The sequence below is a fragment of the Hippoglossus stenolepis genome, chromosome 5 (genome assembly GCF_022539355.2).
Source record: "Hippoglossus stenolepis isolate QCI-W04-F060 chromosome 5, HSTE1.2, whole genome shotgun sequence".
NCBI lineage: Eukaryota > Metazoa > Chordata > Actinopteri > Pleuronectiformes > Pleuronectidae > Hippoglossus > Hippoglossus stenolepis.
Genome location: NC_061487.1, coordinates 2,706,776 through 2,720,242, shown reverse-complemented (window position 1 = coordinate 2,720,242; position 13,467 = coordinate 2,706,776). Strand labels below are relative to the sequence as shown.

Genomic DNA, 13,467 nt, shown 5'->3' with positions numbered 1-13,467 from the left:
TGGATTAGCCAGGATCAAACCAACCTTCTGCTTAGTGGATGACCTGCTCTACCTCCTGAGTCACAGCTCCCCATGTCATTTATGATTTTCATTCTTCATAATTAAATATTCATTGATTATTCATTTGCCTCTCTTTTCTTTGCTTGCTCATTATGTCTGATGTTTTTTTCAGGAATGCATTGCTGCCATCACTATCTCTTTCTTAATTTCTTGACCTTCAGTGAATCCTAGTGATGGGATTGTATTCCTCCTAAGTCACAGCAGAAAGCCCTTTTCTCTCCTCTCAGTAATATGTCCCCTAAATGACTGTTTTGTCAAATAGAGAGAATCTGTCTCCCTGTTTTTGAAGAAAAATAGGATAGATGGATCATAAAATGGATCTTCAAATGGCTGAAAGCTGAACTCAACAAGGTCAAACAGGGATACACTCGTACTTTCCATCGTTTCCTTGTGCAAACAGCTGTCAGACAGAGGCAGGTCTCTTCCTAACCTCAGAGTTCAGTGTACACTGACATCAGACAGCTTGGGAGTGGAGGGTGTGGATGTTCACATACCAATTTCATCTCTCAGTCTAAGTTTGGGCCACTTAGAAAACACATGTAGGAAACACTAAAATGTTAAGATGACATCTGAGGTGGTCAAGAGCTGCAGTCTCAGTCCTTTGGTAGCAGAACTAAGTTTTAGCATAGAGACTCGAGAAGCCATTACACAAAGCCGTCTGATCTTGAGGTACAAAAGAACTATAATTAACTGGAATTAAAACAAATGCGACAAATCTCAATTCCCTAGAGAGAGACTGTAACTTGCTCAGCTTCCTTACACACTTTCTTCATAATTAGATGACAAAATACATTGTCTGAGTGCACCCTTTAGAATGACACACAGACACATCCCACAGATGGTTGCCGTACCTGTTATAGTAGTCCTCAGGGTATCTGTCGTATTCGATCTCATAGTCGGATCTGCAGGGAGAAAGAGAAGTGAAGTTAACACACAGCAGTACATTTTAATTAATTAATTCATATTAACACAGCTTAAGATTTGAGGTGAAGACTGTCTGTTTCAGGTTCCGTTTATGCATTAGGCCAATGCCTTTCCAGCCAGTCTGATGACTCATTTATGAACTTGGGGAAATATTGTGGTGAGAATGATGAGCAGCACTTGCTCGATTATGGAAAAGATCATAATCATTGTTATCACGATTATTTAATACGATTACTTATTGACTTTGGAAACATCACGCACTTAACAGATTAGAGTGTCTACATGCCCGAGTGAGCAGCGCAGCTCGGCAGCGTGACTCTGCTCCTCTGCTCTTTCAAATCGCTCCCACATAGAACTGATCTTTACAATAACCTGCTGAATTCAAATTTATGTTCATGAATAAACGGGGAGTCGCTTCCTTTGCAATAATGAAGTTAAAATACTGCTTGTGTCATAATCTGCAGGAACAACTTTTCTCCTGAGTGTGTGTGTGTGTGTGTGTGTGTGTGTGTGTGTGTGTGTGTGTGTGTGTGTGTGTGTGTGTGTGTGTGTGTGTGTGTGTGTGTGCGTGTGTGTGTGTGTTACTCTCCCCACAAACAGACAATCACATGTATTTAGTTATTAATGTCAGCTCATCAATCTGGATTGTTCTGGTCACTTTAACCCTGATGTCCTGGCTGTGCACATCACATTACATCTCGTGTTGTGTGGCAGGTGGACTGCGTCCCCGCAAAATGATTTTCAATTACTTTAACTTCAAGTACTGTACGTGTCCTACTAACTTCTTATCAGGTCAGCGGGGGAGGAGGGAGGACATGCGGCACAGTAATACAGCTCAGTACAAGGACACTGGGTCTATAATGTGTGTCTGTCCTGATCCTGAAGCAGCGGCGGGCCACTGTAGAATCGCTGCCTGTGTGAACAAGGAGAGCCTCATTGCAAAACGAAACACGGGATAATAATAATTTTATGTTGATTACTTTGTTTCATAATCGTTGGAAGCCATAATCATAATTGTAATTGAAATTCAATTAATCGCGCAGCCCTAACGACGAGGTGATCAAAGCCAGCGCCCTGAGGTGCTGTTGAAGCAAACTGAGCTGCTTGTCGAAAGCGTGCGAGAAGGACATAAATGTGTTCTTGGAACAAATATATTTTGGTGTGTATATGCATGTTTTGTCGTATAATACATTTTAAGTGGTATTAAAAAGCTCTAAAAAGGTCAATTTAACTTGTTTTTGGGTGTAGACACGTCAGTGGCTGCAATGAAAACTGTAAAATCCTGCCATAAAATCTGGTCTCATGTTTTTGTGAAGCACTGTCGGCGACGCCACAGGCTGAACTAAGCAGATGGTATTCAGACCTACTTAGAGCCTCTGGGCAGTTTTAGTAGGTCAACAAACCACAGAGATCTGGTGCAAGTTCTCATTTTCACACTTACGGACCAATGCTGGGTACAAACTGTTTGCATGTGAGCCTGCCAAAGAGCATGTGGTGTCAAATGAAGGCTGATAGTTTGGTTTCTCCACCCTCTGACTTGAAAGTGAACAACAACCTTTGGCAAAGGAATAATTTATGGATTGTGAGATTGTAATTATAACCAAACTACTTCCTTACTTAATCTATTATTTTGTTCCATAATAACCTTTGGATCTAGTTTTGGACCTTCATTGGATCTATCATCGGGTCAAGATTTTAATTGGTTCTCTGGACTGTGAACAGCAATGGTCAAAATGAACCTGCAGCAAACGGGAAATGTCCCACTGTGCCATCCAGCACTGTGATGGTGTAACCATATCATCCCTACATTCATCAGATTCATCTTTATCTTTTAATGACAGAGGAAGAATCGGTCCTTTCCTCAGCTGGATAGATAACAGAGAGAAGCAGACTGAACTCCAACTTCTGCACTATTTATCCACTGGGAAGGGATCAATAACCATCTAACAGAAACACACACACACGCATGCACGCACACACACACACACACACACACACACTCAACAAATCCTCTGTAATAAAGAGAAGACAGGAGGAGACCTGGGCGGCCAGAGGAGACCTGGGCGGCCAGAAAGAGACTGAGGGATGAACAGATAAAGGTAAAGAGAGACAGAAAGGTAATGACTCAGGAAGAGAAACAAGGGATTTGGAGCCAAATTCATATCCTTCCAGTCTTTTGTAAACAGTTGTATCATCCATCGCTCCTGCTGCTGCCATCATTCATCTTCATCTTCATCATTCAAGATGGATACGAATCAGCGATTAACGACAGTATTGACCCGAAGCCGACTTGGTGCTTTGGCTCAGCCGTGCGTTTCCTTGTGAGCTGTGTCGGAGCAAACCTTTAAACATGACTATTGATCTGCAGGACAGCCCCGCTGTTCTGAGCCGGGATCACACCAAATGACTCTTTCTGGCTCATGCTGCTGGTTTATCTGCGTAATTAGTTCACAAATTATAGCTGCAGCAACACCTGACAGGACGCTCCACGCTGTGATTATGGGTTAATCACAGGCGATACAACTGACTCCTGGAGTCTTCAAATCCCAGTTAGAAATTGTCCTTCAGCTGTTTTGGATCTCATTTAAATACAAACTATTAGCTCTCTTCACTGGTGCATTAAGGGAAATTAACACACCCTCACTTTTCCTCCTCATCACCACTGAAAGCTGTTGGAGCACTTTTCCAAATTGGCCGATTTCAATTCCCCTGGCCTAATTTCCTCCTGTTATAGGAATTCAATGATGTTGTTTAATGTTGATCTTGTTTGACTTGGCACATTTGAAGTTATTGCATTACCAAGACCCATTTTCTCCGGCCAGTAAGAAAATAAAGCCTGGCATTCACAGATGTCTTGAACAGAGTAATTGGATTTTCATCGAAAAAGGAAAATAACTTATGTCATGATGAACACTATTGAATGGAGCCAGGATCAATAGATTGTGTAATGAAGTGATCATTTACTAACACAAACAAAGGGAACTTTGTGTGAGGATACACAAATGCAGAGCAGCTCAGTGAGTCTCCTGAAGTAGAATTCATTATCTGAGTGAGGACCATGAAATAAGCAAGCATCAGCAAAAGGCTGTTTGATTGTGATCCAGTGAAGATGTTGAATAACATATTTAATTGAATAATTTATTTAACTGGTGTTTTTTTTCATTTATTGCATGTGCGCTATTTCATAGGTCTATTAAGTAATCGACTCAATCTTCAGACCCAACTTTTCAGCTCAATATAAAAGCATTGCAGCAAGAAAACAACCGCTTTTAATTTGAAGACAAATTACCAAACAGGAAGTGATTCTATGAATTTTGTTGCCATAACGGAGATCAACACCCACAAGACTCGTGAATCTCTGTGTCAGTCTGATATGGTGAAATAAAAATAATGAGATTATCAATATCTGGTGGCAATTTTGATCAGTGGTTTGACCCAGTTGCCAACCACTGCAGCAGTTTATTTAAGGTCTGGCAGACTTAAGCCCCATCCAAATATTATTTGGACAATAAGTTCAAATTTGACACAATAAGTTCAAATTTGACACTGCACTTCCCTGGCCCCTTAACAATACACATGCCAAGTGTGAACCAATAAGATGAGCGGTTCTCAAGATATGCATCCCACATCCAACAGACAGACGAGAGCTCACACTGCTCTCTGTATCCAGTATGAAGAGGAGCAGCCCTGTCAGGAATTCAGTCAGCAAGCCAGCACCCCACTCAGACTTCACCTGCCAGCCAGCACCTTACTCTGCTACTTTTTCCATTAAAATACAAACTAATTGTACCTTGTCACTGGTAGCTTTTGGGTTCTGCCTCGCACGAGACAAATGCATTACCTGCAAATTCTTTGAGGCATGGCTGTAAACAGGGATTTAGAAACACTAGGGTCAACAAAAGGGAGCTTGTTAAGGGGGTTCAGATGTTCTGATGATCTCCTTAAGTCAAAGGAAACACTTTTGGAGCTTCAGGGGTAAACTGAGTAGCAAGTGAATCCAACACAACTGAAATAGATGAAAATACCTTTAAAACCAAGTCAGTGGGCTGCAGCGTAACATGTGACAATGAATGATTCACACAGCATTCTGGAAATGCAGAGGACACCATTTTCTTCAATTCATCTTTGTGTTTGAGTTTGAGCTATAGAAATGTGTCTCACATGACACGGGTAGAATGTGTTCTATACAGTAATATAACAACATCTTATGACACTATAATTCTGGATAGTTTTGTATTTACCACATAAAGCTACATTACCTATAAAGTAGGCCTACATTGTTTGAATGGGATTAGATTGGTTTAGTTGACTGTGTCGATCATACACAGGCAAATTAACATTAAATACATATTTGCCCTCAAAATGTAGTGGGGTTGAAGTACAAGGTAAAAAAGAAAAAGAAAGAATAATTAAAATGAAAAGTCAAATTAATTTCTATTTAAGTACAGTGCACAATGCTGCCGTGAAGTTATGTCTGAATTGTGCTCATAATTGCAGTGAAGATGCCACTTCAGGTGTTAATTAGGCTTTGAACTTGCTCTGCACTGTACTGCTTCCAACCTTAATGGAGTTATTAGAGAACTCAGAGGCTGTTCTCCCGATGGGAATAATTACACAGCAGCGAGGTACGTCAATAAACACACACTTAGAGAGAGCGATCGCGGAGAGAGGGAGGAATCAATGATCTGTTTCAATGTCCTTTTTATTCTTATTTTGCAGCGAGTTATACGAGAAGTCAGCTGAAGCAGGAGAGTCATCTCAGCAGCGATAAACTGGCGATAGATGAAGCATAACAAGGTGTGAGACAAAAAGTGGAGGTGAGCAGATGAACTGAACTCTCTCCGACGCTGCACAAAGAAGCAGCAAGGGAACGATGAGGAATTTGCATTTATATAGCCACTACTTACTGCTCTCTCTCTCTCTCTCTCCAACACTAATGATAGCATTCAGCATCAATAACCCCCCACCTGCCCCCTCACACACCAGACAGCAAAGTGAGTGTGTGTGTGTGTCTCTGTGTTTATACATATTCATGTCCTCTTGGGTGTGTGTATGGCAGCAGGTGAGTCCACACGGAGTGGTTTGGTTTTGTCATCTTTGCAAGCATACACGCACTCACTCATACTCTCTCTCACACACACACACACACACACACACACACACGCACACACACTGCACCGCCACATCCATTAATTCTGATTTACCGCTCACCCTCACCAGCCTGCAGTGTCATTAATCAACGGCGGTGTACTGTAGCGTGCCGCGGTGAGAAGGAGGTTAATGGGCCGTTCAGCCGTGTTCTTGCCACCTCAGCTTGCTCGGACCGAAGGGTGGCTCAAAAGGTAACGGCTCTCAGCAGCGACCTCAGTTTGCCACAAGCTCTCAGGTCAACATGAGGTCAATCAGTCAATGTGGGGCCGGGGGAGAAATGGAGATGGGAAATTATGCTGCCATTATTAAACTTGAGAGAGTTACTGTAATTAACCAGTGTCTACTTTTAATGGATATATGAATGAACTTTAATTCCATGACACATTTCATCCACAATGTAGCTCAAAGAACAGGTTTGAACACACAATACACATAGAGTGTTGGTGATATGGATACAGTTCCCGTTCTAAACTTTCCTGTTGTAGTGGGCTGTTCTCTTGTCCTGTGTTAATGTTCTGGAGCTTCTTCAGAATTATACCTAGTCATTAGTGAGTCCAGCTCTACAATATACTGTCACTTTTAATTGTTTGTGTGCTGGATGCTGTGTGCAGAGCTTTTTATAAACAGTTTTGGTGCAGTGTGAAGATTTTGCATTATTACTGTTTACGTGTGGTTTATATATAGGTTTGAATGATTTACTTAACTGGTGTTATTTTTTTCATACATTGCATGTCAGTTATTTCAAAGGTTTGTTAAGCAACAAACACAATCTTTAGACCCAAGTTCACAATTTTGTATAAATAAAAGCTCTATAATTCAGCTCAAAATAAAGCATTGCACCAACAATACAGACATTATACTTTTACTTTGAAGACAACTTGCTAAAGAGGAAGTGATTCGTTGAATGTTATTGCCATGACTTAGATAAGGACCAATGACACCCATGAATGTCTGTGACAGTGCAATATAGTAAAATAAAATACTCCAATCATCTTAATGATCGGGCGGGATAGATATTATGGTCACAGGCTGCCAGTCAGGTTTATCAGATGACCTGACATGTCTAACTCGGTCGGCAGACTGAAGGCACACTGTCCCGCCCCCACTGACTGCTACAGAGCACTGCTCGCTTGTTAATGCAATTAATATTGAAAATGAACAGTTCACAAAATATGTTTAACAGACGGACAAAAACAGAGACAAGCATTTGTGGAATTATTAGGGTCTATGGATGAAACCAAGCTACCATGACAAATACTTGCACTGCCTTGATTGTAGTCTCTTCTTTGCCGACAAAATAGGAATTTTACTTTGATGTTTCCATTTTCTCATAGTAAGTGGAGTGGTGTACATAAAGGCTATAACCTTGAAGAAGTTACTTTGGATCCCCTGGTTTTCAAAAGTAAAAATGCCAATTATTTTTCCCTTAGACAATATTACATGAGTTAAAAGCACTAAATATGTAAAACTACACTAGAAAACACCTGTCTCTCTTAAAAAGAGTAAAGAAAAAGGCATTTGGCATTAATAACTCCAAAGTACAAGTCCCATTAAGGTGCACTTCAGCAAATAATCATCCAGTCAGTCATCAAGCTTAAATTTTTATGACGTCAAGATGAAAACTAAGAAAAACTGAGAAACCTTAAAATACTATCTGCAGCTTAAATACTTTCTCTTTTAATTCCTAGGTCATTTTGAAAGAAACCCACTGAATATGTCACCAGGCTTTGTTCTCAACTTTGGGGAGGAAGCATTTAGATTTCCCATTCCTCTGATTCACAACTCTTCTTCATTGCAGTGCAGTCAAGAGTCATGGGTATTGTAGTGGCTAGAGCTGTCACAGCTGAAAGAACTGAAATTTATATAGTGTGGGAAACATGAGAATAATTTAAAAGTAGGGCTGTTAAACCATTATCCGACAATAAGTATTTTGACCGACTATCAGTTAAACCTTCAGGCATAATGGATATAGAGCTGCGTAGTAGTACAATGTCTTTCTACTTTAGCTGCAGTAAACACTACATAACAAACATTATATTAAAGCTGTGGCTGATGTCAATAAGATGATGTTGTGTTGTGTTGCATTCATTTCTTTTCAGCTGAAATTAAAATAAAAAACATTTAAAAAGATAAAAAGAAACTATTATTAAATATTTTGTCATTAAAAGGAAGCAAACCTTTTCTTTCCTTTTCTGCAGAACAGGAAGGTCTTGGAAATGTTACAGCAGTTTTACTTTGCACCAAATAAGAGCGAATCAGCAAGAGCATGGTGCATCTGCTGGTCAACCTGCACTATTATCTTAAATATATTTAAATTGCATGTTTTGTCTGCATGTAAACACATTCAGTCATTTCAGAGTTGATGAGGTGAGAAGGGGAAACAGCAGCCGCCATCACAGCTCCATCAAAGGCGACATTTAAATTTAAACAAGGAGGTTATCTTCCCTGTGTGTGTGTGTGTGTGTGTGTGTGTGTGTGTGTGTGTGTGTGTGTGTGTGTGTGTGTGTGTGTGTGTGTGTGTGTGTGTGTGTGTGTGTGTGTGATGGGTAAAATGGTTTAGATTTTTTTGGTGGGGTTTTGCAGCCTCTTTATCGAGCTGTTATTTTTTTCCTCAAAGGAAACGCTGATTCATCTCTTTCCACTCAACGCTCATCTCAGCAGGGCAATCGAGGGACAAGAACACATAATTACAATGTTGTGCATAGTGCACTCTCGCTCCCTCTCCATTTATCTCTCTACCCCTCCATCAATACTTTATCTTCTCTCTTGTCCTCTGTCTCTCCTTTGATTTTGCTGCATTTGCTTGGTTGATGTGAAGTTAATCAGGAGGTGGTAAAAACTAAGTATTTGCAGTCAGGGAGTCCACCTCTAACAAACCCACAGATCAATGTGAAATCAGTACGAACTGAAGTCTGGAGAGCCTTCTCATCAGTTAATTACACACAGATCATGGGTTCAGCGTGAAACGAACTGCAGGCCTCCCAGCATGCCTTGTGGAGCGGCGGGGGGCTTTTGTGATGTAGCTTGTTCTGAGACTTAAAGGGTCGCGTTCGGTGTGGAGGGGTGGTGGTGGTGGAGGTGACAGGGGAGTTGGGGTGGTGGGTTCGGAGGCTGGACTGGTACCGGCTGGGTGGTGCTGAGAGACGAGTGCAATCTGACTCATACGGGGGAGGAAGTACGAAACGAGATGTTTCGATAACATATTTCTGAGAATGGACAAAGTGAAAAAGTCCGTGGAGTGACTGTTTTCATACTTTGAGGGTCCCTACTGACCCCCTTCAAGTAATTACAGATAGTAAAAGCCCCCAAAAATGTACTTTCCACAATATGGGCCGTTTAAGAAAAAAGTAACTTGAAAAAAAATATGAGCTGAATAACAGCTGAAGCTGTAGTTGTACTGGTTGCTGTCTGACATATGGTTGGACAATATGTCTTATCTGTGAAGATTCTGAGTCATCCAGGTCATGGCATCTTCAGGAGTTCTACAAGTGTACATAGGCAACTGGACTTGGGCATGTTTCAAATCTCATCAAGTTAAACTCTGCTAGGGCCTCCACTACTCTAGAGTTTTAGAGCCGCAATAACAGATACGTTTGGAAATGCTGCTAGCCCTGTTTAAGTTTAAAAAAGGGCTGCGTTTAGTCTGGACGGGCAGAAACACACATGTTTGGAAACAATAACGTAGACACTCACAACCGCTTGCTGATTGGGTCTTTTCAGTCACAACAGGTTACCCTAACCCTTATAACTAGTGATGAGTGTTTTATTAGTTACAGTGAGAGCAGAGTGGAGGAGGACACAGAAACTCCAGCTCGGTACAAACCAACTGCAGCTTCTGCTCTGATCACTGAGCAGCTGTGACCAGAGAAACTCTGTATTTCACTTCTACAAAGTCACTGACCGGCTGCTTCACGTGAACGAGCTCTGATCTCACTGCGTGTGTCGCTCTGAGCGAGTGAGTGGGGGGTAAATGGAGCGGGTCATTCTGCGCATGCATTAATGCGTTAAAAAATGTACGCGTTGATTCCACAAATTAATCATCCCGCGGTAATGCGTTAATTTTGACAGCCCTTATAATATATATTATTACAAATTTTTGATATAAAAAAGGTATGACTAGTTAGAAAGGAAATGAAGATATTCTAACTATATTTATTTTCAATATAAGTTCTAGATATCTGAAAATATATAATATGTACCCCAACTTGGAATCATGACCTGCTATAACATGAATTACAGGTATATGTAATTGAGGTTACGCTAAAAGTTGACATAAATTACATAAATCGACATTGTTTAAAAAATTGTTTAAATAAAGAATTAATGTTGTAGCTAGTGGAAACGGGTTCTCCTGAGATATCCACCTGGTAAAATCAGGTTTTCTCTAATATCCAGATGATGGAATCATCATAAACAGTTTTCAGGGGTGCCTGCTTGCCGAATGTGTAATAGATCATCCAACATGAAGACAAACACTTTCAGCTTACACACTGAAAACATTTGTCTTCATATACAGTAGTTCCACATGATTTCAGTGTGATTCTAAGACTCTCTATGAATGTAGTCTAAGTGACACTGAGATGGGCACAGTCTCCTCTGCTGGGCCATTTCATCAGGTAGATATACAAAAAAGATAAAAACATTGTCTACACCTCAATCTAAGACAGTTTCCAGTACAAACACTAGAAATATGAAAAAGACGAATTCACTTACTCTTGTTTGAGGAGCAGTGTATCTAAAAAAATGTAATGTTACAAAGAAAAGAGACAAGGTGAATAAATGATCATGTACATGAAGGATGTGATTTAATGTGAATAGTAGAAAGCATTAGACGTGTGTGGAGCGATGAAGAGACTGAAACCTTCCTCACGTTGTTTCCTTCCTCACGAGACAAACAGAAATGTCACCGTTGCATTATGTTCATATCGTTTTCCGTTGTTTAAGCATTGACTGGAGCTCTTTTAATGATGTCTGAAATTGTTTATTTGCACACGTCATTTACCTTATGTCTTATATTCACATAATAGTAGTGGATGACATTTATTGACTTTTTCTATTGCTGCTTTTATTGAAATTGGGTTGTCCTACATTTGGACTGATACTATAGCTTGGCAGGTAAAACGACCATTATAACTTTTTTATCATATTTCTCAGTGAGAATAAGGCCCAATCCCATTTGACCCCTTCTCCCTACCCCTTGTTTTCGAGGGTTATCTTGCTCCTTGAAACGGAGTCACAAGGGGCAGTGGTTGAAATCTTCCCCTACGAATTGGGACAGCCCTTTAAGAAGCCGTTACATGATCAGTAGTCTTCACAAAAACCGGTCACGTCCTCAGTAGTCGTTGATGTAAACAGACGCGACAAAAAGTTTTGCGGGGATGTCATTGTAATAACATTGTTGAGATCTTAAATAAACCAATGCTATTGTTTACTAAAGTGACAAACCTATAATATCCTTATAACATCTATGCTAATGCAGGTGAATCAATGACATTTGAAATTGAAAACCTTGGATGCTTTGCTTTTTTCAAAAGCACACAGGCTGCTAGCAGTGGTCTGTAGGCAACCCTGCCTGGATGCTTTGTTATCAGAGGGGGGATGCGACATGAAATTATATGAAAATACATGATTGTCATACTAAGAAATGGCTAGTATGCTAACATTAACATGCTAGGGATTTTTTTTAAGGTTGTTGTGAACAAAAATTACCAGAATATATTGAAAAGATATTAAACTAAGATATTACAATTATTATTGTAATTTTTAAATCCTTATTAATGTAGAAAACACTACATTTGTGGGTTTCTCTCCCATCTTGCCAGTAATTGGCAAGGCATTCTGGGAAATTCTCATAGCCCTCGGCTTTAAGTGTGGGCCTGAAAAATCTCAGTTTCGAGGGCTGTTCAGCCCTAACACTTGGTCCTCACCCTTCTTCCCAACAAGTATTGGGATAGCCTACCTCTACACTTGAACGCGCAAAACAGAGGGGAAGGGCTAAGGGCTAGGGAGAAGGGGAGAAATGGGATTGGGCCTAAATATGTGTGCTGGGGTTCAGGATTAAAATGAAAACCTAGAAATTTGATTTGATGGAGAAAAAAAGAGCAATGTGTGTGGTTTAGTGAGCAGAACAGAACATGGAGCAGTGCATATAGAATTATAAAGAACATCTGGCCTCCACACTCACACCTGTCATTAGATCAGAGCAGGAGGTTAATTAGATCTGAACCATCAGGGTGGGGGTTGAACAGTCACCTAAATCTCGTTTGGTTGGGTAAATTCATGTAACCATCATAGTCTTCAATATGAACCATCAAAATTAATTTAATGTTTAAAAGGAAGAAACTGATTCACAAAATCTGAGCAACAGCTGGTCCAAACGATGTGAGCATCAGGAATCAGATTAGGATCAACTATTAGTCTTATCAGAGAATTGTGACATTGCGGAAGACGATTGCAGCACCTGAGATGCATCATGACTCCCAAATAGTGTTTATTTCTTTTTCACAATTTTTTTTTGTCATCTTCGTTGAGCAAAAGTGTCACTTCTGCTAGAAACATGACAGCCCCACCCAAACAGTTGAAGTGGGGGAGAGTTCTGCAGAAACAGGGTTTGTATCCCTCACTGCCTATTGGGGATTAAGAGTTTAAAGGGATGAAACCAAATATGTTAATAATATGTTAATGAAATACTGTACATCGCAGGTATTTTAAATGCGGGTAAACCTGTTAATTGACACCTTTCCCATGACCGGTAGAGGAGTTTTATTCCACCAGTGCTTCATGTTGAATGCACTGCCATCTAGATACACCTTAGCAGCCAGTCGTCTTGTTTCACTATCAACGATCAAAACAATTAAAACATCTTGGAGGCTGGGGGGGAAGCTTTGAGCCCATCACATTAATGCTGCAGGGAGGATAGAGTGTTTTTCTCAAACCCTGTGCACCTTTCACTGCACCGGTGCAGTGAAATAACAACAAAGTGTGACACACACACGCACACAGCTCTGTTTCTTTCACTTCAGAGCAGAGCTCAGTCACTGTCTCTGAAGCTCAGAGTCAGACTGAAGCACTGAGATGTGTTAGCTGCTTTAAACAGCTTTTCCTTAGTACATGAAAGGACATCTGTGGTGAGAGAAGTGACTTAAAATGCAGGACAGAGTGAGGGGAGGCTCTCTGAGGGCTACAGTGTGAGAGACGAAGCTGTTGGGGGTCGGGCACAGAGCAGACAATCAAAGGGCAAGAGATGACATGACAGTATCCAGATATTTGTCCAATGGTAGTCACAGGGTCACAGATCAGGAGATTCTTTGATATACAGTATGTGCTATGTTG

General features: G+C 40.6%; 1 protein-coding gene across 1 annotated transcript in view; it reads right to left on the bottom strand.

The window, feature by feature from the left end:
- The window catches only part of LOC118109126 (RNA-binding Raly-like protein), a 54,105-nt gene that overhangs the window by 22,026 nt on the left and 18,612 nt on the right, over positions 1-13,467 (bottom strand). The window contains exon 3 of the mRNA XM_035155972.2: positions 912-962. Within this exon, the coding sequence (XP_035011863.1) occupies positions 912-962 (51 nt within the window). The remainder of the gene's footprint in view (positions 1-911; positions 963-13,467) is intronic.